The sequence below is a fragment of the Protomyctophum parallelum genome, assembly GCF_964188405.1.
Source record: "Protomyctophum parallelum genome assembly, chromosome: 19".
Taxonomy (NCBI): Eukaryota; Metazoa; Chordata; class Actinopteri; order Myctophiformes; family Myctophidae; genus Protomyctophum; species Protomyctophum parallelum.
The window spans coordinates 31,012,229-31,020,738 of record NC_139717.1 but is presented as its reverse complement, the minus strand read 5'-3'; the positions used below and the strand labels follow the sequence as shown (position 1 = coordinate 31,020,738).

The window sequence follows — 8,510 nt, the reverse complement described above, 5'->3', positions numbered from 1 at the left end:
CTTTAAGGCATATTTTGAAACTATAATTATGGTAATGATGATATTCAAATTATTCACAGAAAGGCCCCATCAAGGAGCCCATGGGAACCACAGATCTAAAGTGAGAAACTATATTGATATTTTCAACTACCACAGCAGAGGGCAGCAGTAGCCCATGCAGCTGTCACTGTCTAGAGCAGTCTAGAATGCATTATACTGTAAATGTCAACAGTTACAGACTATATAGGGGAGCTAGCTGGGCATTAGTCCCTACCATTGATTTCCCAGATGGTCATTTGGTGTGCTGCAATCTGCAATGCACCAGTCTGTATGTGTGTTCGTTGATTCAAAGAAGAAGTATTGGGACACACAAAGATGGTCGGCCATGGTCTAAGAGTATATTTCGTTGCTGTTGGGAGGAAACCACCTAACTCCATTTTTTTCTACTCAGTCTGTGTCTCATAGGAGGGCTGTGGGCAGTTCAGAAACCGTCTTCCAGTGACATCATCGATGGGGAATACAAGCTAATAGAAACTGCAGGCTTTCTAGTCCTGAAAAGTTGCAATGCGAAAATGGAAGCCATCGTTCTCACGATAATGGAAATCTAAACATTTTTGTAAAAGAATATTGTATAAAAAAAAATCTGCCTAATGATGATGTCACTGGAAGACGGTTTCTAAACTGCCCACAGCCCTCCTATGAGACACAGACTGAGTAGAAAAAAATCGTGCCATTTTATCATCATTATTAGTGAGGACCTATTATATGAAGATAGGTTGAAAAGTGGTCCTTTAAGTGAAACTGCATCAGATCCTAAAAAATATATGTGGGCACTTTAAAGCACCATTCACACTGAACACTATAATGATATCATCCACCATTGCATTCTTTTTTAATAGTTGGTGTGACCGCTCTGTCTTGACTATAAAAAAAACATTCACAAATCATCATTATGGGACCTGAGTCACCTGATGTTTGTAGGCCTACTGTATGTGTGTGCGCCCAAAATGTTAACCATGCTGTCAGTGTGCCACCTACAGTATACTGGTGCAATGGTTCTCAAACATTTTCATGCCAAGGACCCCCAAATGGATACTGTGACAGTTCCCTGTAGTTACAGTTAGGCTATAAACAATAAACATTTTGCCTTAGTTTGTGCTTGTGCTTCATGATTTGTATTTGTTTTCTCTTTAATCTCTGGGAGGTAGTTCAGCCGGTGGAGGCGCTTCAGTTCGTTTAGATTTTGTGCCTTACCGTAATGTAGGCCTACCCTTTCCAACATTTTTGTTAACACACATACAGCTTCATTACAATAATTTTGCATCAGTTTGTGGCTCAACAACCCCGCTCCCCCTTCCACTCACACACACACACACACACACATTGATGGACATAAACAACTGAAAAAGCACGAGTTCAGTGTCTTTAATGGGTTTTATCTCTCAGCAGTCAGCCATAACAACCCCACTCTGTTACAGACGTCGACTGCTCCCCTCCCCCGTACTGGCACGTTACCTTGGAAACACGCTCCTACCCGCCTCCTCCATCTTCTGGTATACAGCCCTCCCACACGCACATCCGTGTTCCTCCTCCCATATCCCATCCTGAGATATCCTTACACAGATCTGTACAATATTTGACAACCCTAAAGGCTATGTGAGGCAAGCGCAGCTTTAGATGAGATGTGTGTAGATGGGTACCATTTTCAAACAATGAAGTGAAACAATTTCATGAGTAACATTCTAAAGTTGTGGATGGTTGGGACACAGTCTGCTTTTGAGGATACTTTTATCCCTTTCAGCTGGATTTTGTTCTTCATCGTAGGGCGGTATCTTGCGTCGAAAATAGCCGGTCTGCAACTTCACAACACTGCGAACATGCAACGTGTTGTGAGCTTGTAGATCACCCCATAGTTAGTGTCGAAGTGTCCTTGAGCAAGATACTGAACCCCTAATTGCTCCTGATGTGCTAGTTGGTGCCTTGTATGGTTTCCGCCACCATCGGTGTATGAATGTGTGTGTGAATGGGTGAATGTAATGCACAATCTATGTAAAGCGCCTTGGATAAAGGCGCTATATAAATGCACCATTTTTTTTTACCTATCTTCGACATGCGACACAGTTGTATGACAAAGCATAAATCAGGCTTAAGTCATCCTCACTGATTTGAACCAGCTGTTCCTGAAATTCTGAGCCTCATCAATGCTTCAGGTGTCACCGCCCACACCAGGATTCTAAACAGAGATAGTGCTGCACCCCCAAGGGAGTTGAAATATAGAATGTCTCCATAGAAATGCATAGTAGGCTACTGAATACATCTGTGTCTTTTAGCATGCCATTTCTATGTCAGTTACGCCAATACATTTCTATTTCCCATATCATTAAGGTATACTGGCACGTTCTTTAGCCTCCCATTATACAAAATAAAATGTAAGAAATGGTGTACATGCCAAACACATCAAGCCACAATTTGTTACCATTGGCAGAGATGACTATGGGCAGTTAATATGCACCATGCTCATTTGGTTCTGCCCAGAATGGCAAAGCAATCGATGTACTGTAGATCACTCAAAGCAACAGTTGATCATTATGTCCAAACAAGAGTTCAAAACAACAACCTAAATTTGACAACTGTAAACTGCAATAGATCTCTTAAAAACATTTTCTATTGTCACTACTTTTACTATTAGCGTTCACTTGGTGTCCAAGAAAGATGTTTCTTCCCACTGACACTATATGTTGTATATTTATTTTGTATTGGAGTGAAAGTTCCTTAACTTTCTCAGTAAAACCTTTTTTTTAAATAAATCCCCAGGCTGACAGATGGCGGCAGTATGTACGGCATACAGTGTTGGAATGGAATCATTCAGAGTAGAACTCCCAAAGCGTTCTGAACTTTTGGCTGCAATGTTAGATGTACCATTTTGTCGCTACCTTAAAGATATACCTCACATCAAAAAGTCAAGTACTTGTGAATATGAATATCTTGAGAATATCTTGACAGTGTTTAGCAACTACGTCTAAGACATGTTTATCATGTCTGTTGCTTGTTGTACAACAACGGGAGAAGGATTGTTCAGTGACACTACCAGCTTGAAGTATGCCTAAACAGGAGAGCTGCACTGGTGCCTGGCAGGGGACCTGCTGCAACTGGAGCTCTGGCATCAATAATATAGTGATGGATTAGTCAGCCTGACCCCTCCGTCTGCCCCTGTTAACCTGTGGGAAGTAAAGAACCCTATGACATTAAACTGTACACCACAGACAGGGCACTGTGCTACAAAACCTCCAGGCTGTACAGCTCTGCTTACACTTTCATGAATCTGGGTTTTAAAAGGGAATGTGTTCAATCCGCCTGGGGCTGGATTTCCTGGTTGCCCAGTTTTAGCATTCTCAAAACTATGGCTTATTTAGTTCATCTCATTGTGGCAAATGGAACTGATTGCTTGCTTGGGCTGGCTGGCTGGCTGATTTGGGCGTTGGCCTAGTCAGGAAACATTGTGGAGGTTCACGTCTCAATATGTCATTGTTTTGAACAATAATATTAAGGCAATAATGCTGCATTGGATGCAGCAGAGGGAGATATGTAGCAGAGAGAGACAGAAAAGATGGGAGTGATGACATGTGATCATGGTTGTGGGATCACGATGAATCTATGATATTGCATCTGCCTGCCTTATGTGATTAAACCAGTGGTTTTCAAAGCACATACTGACATCAGTGCACGATCGGACTGACAACAAATGCACCTTTAAAACCCTTTGACCGATTACTTCAATACCTCAAATACAAGAGATATGTGTACACTGACAAGGGAGTCTCTTTTGTGACCTTTCTCTTCTGCATGACACAATTAGAAAGCCACACACATAGACAAACCGACAATCCCACTTAATTATATGGACCCATGTGCACACTGCACACACAAGGAACTACAGAAACGTCTCAGACCCATGTGTACACACAAGGAGAATGTCTCCTGTGCACACAATACAGCAATTTAGTCTTTGCAGGATTCCGCACTCCAGTGAGTTAGATAAAACATTAGAAGGCGACTCAAGCCTCATACATGCAAGGAAGGAGGTTTGAGTTGTAGAAGGAAAAAAAAAAGAACCCTGCCCCATTTTCAGAGCATGGGAAATTGAGTCTTTCCATCAGAGGAGTGGGTGCATTCGGTATTACTGAGGTTAACAAGTTCAGCTCCCATCCCTGCGATTCACTCCGGCCATTAGTGTCCTTCAAGCAATCAAATAGTGGATATGTGTGGCAGCTGTAGGCTGAACCATGAGTTTTTTGAGAGCTTTACAGAGAGTCAAAGACACATCCAAAAAGTGATCACTGACAGAAAAGGAAGTGAGAGACACACAGAGAGAGAGAGAGAGAGAGAGAGAGAGAGAGAACAAAATAAATTAACATGAAAACAATGGCTGCCAAAGCCTCATTGTGCAGCGGTGGGCACGGCAGTGTGGCACGCCGCCAGGGAAAGGTTGGAAGAAGAAGAGGCGATGGTTTTCGGGGCCTGGCACCTGTATACAGGAAGAGGAAATTAAATCACACACTATATAAGGCCACTGCCTTAACTTGTTGGCTGTGGCGTGAGGATATTACAATTGGGCCCCAATTAAAAATCATATGGTATTATTATTATTTTAACCTTGACATTTTTGTTTTCATAGTGATACCAATAAATAAAAGCTGAGTATACTATGTAGTTCAACTCATCCAAGCTAGAATGGATTGATTGATCATAACGTGCTCTGAACATGCACGAGGGTCAGCTGCCGTGCTAAGTGGCCAGATGGGTATATAATCATGTCCCTCAAAACGAACTAGCACATACTGTACATACAACATACACATATGTTTGACCATGGAACAGGTTAATCAGATTAACCACTAGAGTTGGTATTACAGGCAGCGCTCGGCTCGCCTCTGTGGAGATCAGATTAAGACCACATAGACAGGACGTGGTTGATCCTACATAATCCATTTTAAAGATCCATTGACTCTAAACCTGTTAAGTCAGTTGTACCCAAGCTGAGAGGTAAATGCTGGTTTATCAGGCACACACACAAACACATTACTAAGAGGTTCCCTACATTAATGCATTGTGCTGAAAGGGACATATTGATGATATATATATATATATATGTTAGGGCTGTCAAATGATTAAAAAAATTAATCAGATTAATCACAGCTTCAAAATTAATTTAATCATGATAATCACCATTCGAACTATGTCCAAAATATGCCATGTTTTCCTGTTTATTGTTGTGGAAATGGAAATATAAATGACAGAAAGCGGATATACATTTGTTTTTGAATGATTTTTGTTTTCTAATGCATTTAGTATAGACATGATGTGATGTGAGCATTTGTAGGCCTAGCCTACACTTTGAGTTAAATCAACACTGGCTTTTGGCCATGTAGACTGCGGTCCCCCAGGAGGAAGTCACTAATGTTGCTCTGGAGAGGGAAGTCTGGAACACTCTGGTGGAGCTGTTGCCCCCGCGACCCGACTAGGGATAAGCGGTTGAAGATGGATGGATGGATGAATGGAGACTGGGGTCCCAGTCCAGAGATGAAAAACATAATAAAATGGCCTAGGCTACTTTCTATCAATTTAATTTGGGGGTCCTTGAAATTAAAATAGCTGAGAAGCAATGGGTTAAACTGTAGACTATAGTTAATTGAAATTCACAAAATACAATAATGGCACATAAGCATTTTTGGAAACAGGGCTTGGTTTAGAAAAACCTAAATTTTGCGCTAAAGTAATTATTGAATAACATATAAATGTAGGTTTTAAGGCTAGAATGGCATTGTAGTGGACTGTAGTGAGAGGCGAGATTGTCTCTCCTTCATTGCGGGACTGCAGGACTAGTCTGGAGATAGTTAGTCGTGAATCAGCTTCAGTCAGTGTTTTGGTTCGTACCTGGAGTTGCGCATTATCTCCGCGGTGCACAGCAGCACAGGAGAACTGTCTTTAATATATCCATGGTCGTTTCCAGTTGCTTTCCATGTGCGACACAAAAGTACCATGTGTTTGTTTTGGTAATAGCCTACTGCAGGCGCAGCCATGCTGATTCACGTAATCGCGTAGGACAACACGAAACCAGCCGGACAAACATTAATGGCATTTTCAAAATGTCCACAAGTTGCGACGGACCCGAGTGATTCTTGCAGCGCGCTGATAGCTAACACTAGTGTGTGTGTGTGTGTGTGTGTGTGTGTGTGTGTGTGTGTGTGTGCAGTGTAGCCTAATGGGGCTTTGCTAGGCAGACAAAGTAACGCAACAGAGTTACAGAATCAAACCACTTTGCAACCAAACTACAATACACAAGCTATCTCTCTGGTGTTGTTCAATCATGACTGTGTGCTACACAGTGACATTTGTTATGCTCTGGACGTTCCTGAGCCGGGCGCATGTTAGGGGGAACACTAACATGCGTTAATTGCGTTAAATATTTTAACGCAATTAATTAACGCAATTGATTAATGCCATTAACGCGTTATTTTTGACAGCCTTAATATATGTATATATCTTCAACACAGATTTGTCTTGTATGGTCTAAACTACAATTACAATACTATGTCTGTGTGATGTGAGTGTGGCAGCCTTTATTCTTTATTCATTCGGATCCCCATTAGCTGCCACCAAAGTAGCAGCTACTCTTCCTGCGGTCCACTACCCTAACCCTAGTACCCTTGTGTGATCATCCGAAAGAATGGAGACATCAGGTGTGTGTAAGACACCCGCTGTGTGTAAGCACTTACCACGAGGGCCCCACTTCCAATGTCTCATGCCCGGGCATCAGGTTATGACCAGAAGTGAGTGTGTGTGACGTGTAGTGAGCTTGCCAATCTGCTATTTGCGGCGAATGTTCGCCTATTATGACATGCCCAGAATATTGACGCCAAGGGTTCATGTGGTTAGTCTAACTCTTGGACTGTTAGAATATACCATTGCCTTCTCATAGTGAAATTAGAATTTTACAGTGTAGCGGTTGGTCAAGTTGTCTATTCCATGGAGGCAGACACTGAGAGACTGGGCTTCAGGCTTACCAGGAACGTGACTTTCGGACCCGTCCTGCTCTGTCCTTGGTGGGAGAACTGTCTGACGAGGGACTTTGGTTAGACTCAGCCTCTGGTGAACAAGCTAATGAGCCAGTGGTCGGAGGACTCGTGTCCAACTCCAGGAACATGATGTTCTCAGCCTATACACACAACCGCCCACACACACACACACACACACACACACACACACACAGTGGTGAATTAAGATGTAGTGTAGTGTACACTGGTCTACTGGCAGAGGTAATAGTAGTCTGCTCTTTCCTTACAGTGTTTAATGATGTATAATGTTATGTAGCCTAGTTATGATATCTTTATTGTCATATGTGAGACTACATATCGTCTGGGATTTGGAATTGTAATACCGTGATAGGGCATACAGTAAGTGCTTCCTGGTTTTAATCACTTAAGCCCTATTTTATATTTGGAAATTTTGAAAATCGCCTACAAGCTTACAACGTGTCGACACATTGTGAGCTTGTAGATTGGCTATTCTTGAAATACATGTTCATGTACAGTGCAGTATACACACACACACACACACACACACACACACACACACACACAGAGCCACGTACCCTGTATCTGGAATGAACTCCCATCGCTATGGCAACCCTGGCATACTGGCTGATGGGTCGCTTGTAACCTACTGCCGAGGTTGGTCTCTTCTTCATCTGGGAGAACTTACTAAAGGGGAGGGAGGGGGGGGGGGCAGTAGTTAATAGTTAATCAATACCAGAGATGCAAGTACTCAGATATTTTACTCAAGTAAAAGTAGCAATACCACAATATAAAGATACTCTGTTACAAGTAAAAGGCCTGTGTTAAAAATGTTATGTGAGTAAAAGTACTCGTTTCACAGTAACACTTAAAGCTGCAGTAGCAGGCTGACCTCTCAGCAGGAACCAGAGGCTGGAACCTCCACTGGTCCTCCTCGGAGTCAAAGGTCAGCCTGTTCATTATCTTGTTCTTCTCTTCCGGAGGAATGAAGTTCTCTATGATTAGATACCTGTGTGTACGCACGCACGCACGCACGCGCACACACACACACACACACACACACACACACACACACACACACACACACACATACACACACACACACACACACACACACACACACACACACACACACACACACAATTAAACAATGCAATACTGCCTCATCAATTATGGTGTTCATAATACATGAATTTGTTAAACTTTTGCTTCAACCAGCCCTTTGGGCCATTGCGTCTGAGCAGCCATCTGCTGGGTGGAGCAGTAAACGCAATATCCCCTCTCCCAGGCACCAGAAACATTTCTGATGTGAAAGGAGAGCTTATTATCTCTGCTGATTATTCTGCACATCATCCTCGGACTCACTTGAACTTGAGCTCTCTGGTAAGCTCGTTCTGCGTCTGCTCCAGCTCCTGTCTGCTCCGCACATGCTCATCGTTCACATCCTGGATCTCTGCC

General features: G+C 42.7%; 1 protein-coding gene across 1 annotated transcript in view; it reads right to left on the bottom strand.

Annotated features, from left to right (window-relative positions):
- Nucleotides 1-1,560: 1,560 nt before the first annotated feature.
- The window catches only part of kif3ca (kinesin family member 3Ca), a 24,196-nt gene continuing 17,246 nt past the window's right edge, over nucleotides 1,561-8,510 (bottom strand). Inside the window, exons 4-8 of the mRNA XM_083790187.1 lie at nucleotides 8,418-8,510; nucleotides 7,945-8,061; nucleotides 7,631-7,739; nucleotides 7,044-7,195; nucleotides 1,561-4,504 (exon numbers count right to left, since the gene is read on the bottom strand). The exon at nucleotides 8,418-8,510 is cut by the window's right edge and continues 26 nt beyond it. Coding sequence (XP_083646313.1) covers nucleotides 4,417-4,504; nucleotides 7,044-7,195; nucleotides 7,631-7,739; nucleotides 7,945-8,061; nucleotides 8,418-8,510 — 559 coding nt within the window. The 3' untranslated portion in view covers nucleotides 1,561-4,416. The remainder of the gene's footprint in view (nucleotides 4,505-7,043; nucleotides 7,196-7,630; nucleotides 7,740-7,944; nucleotides 8,062-8,417) is intronic.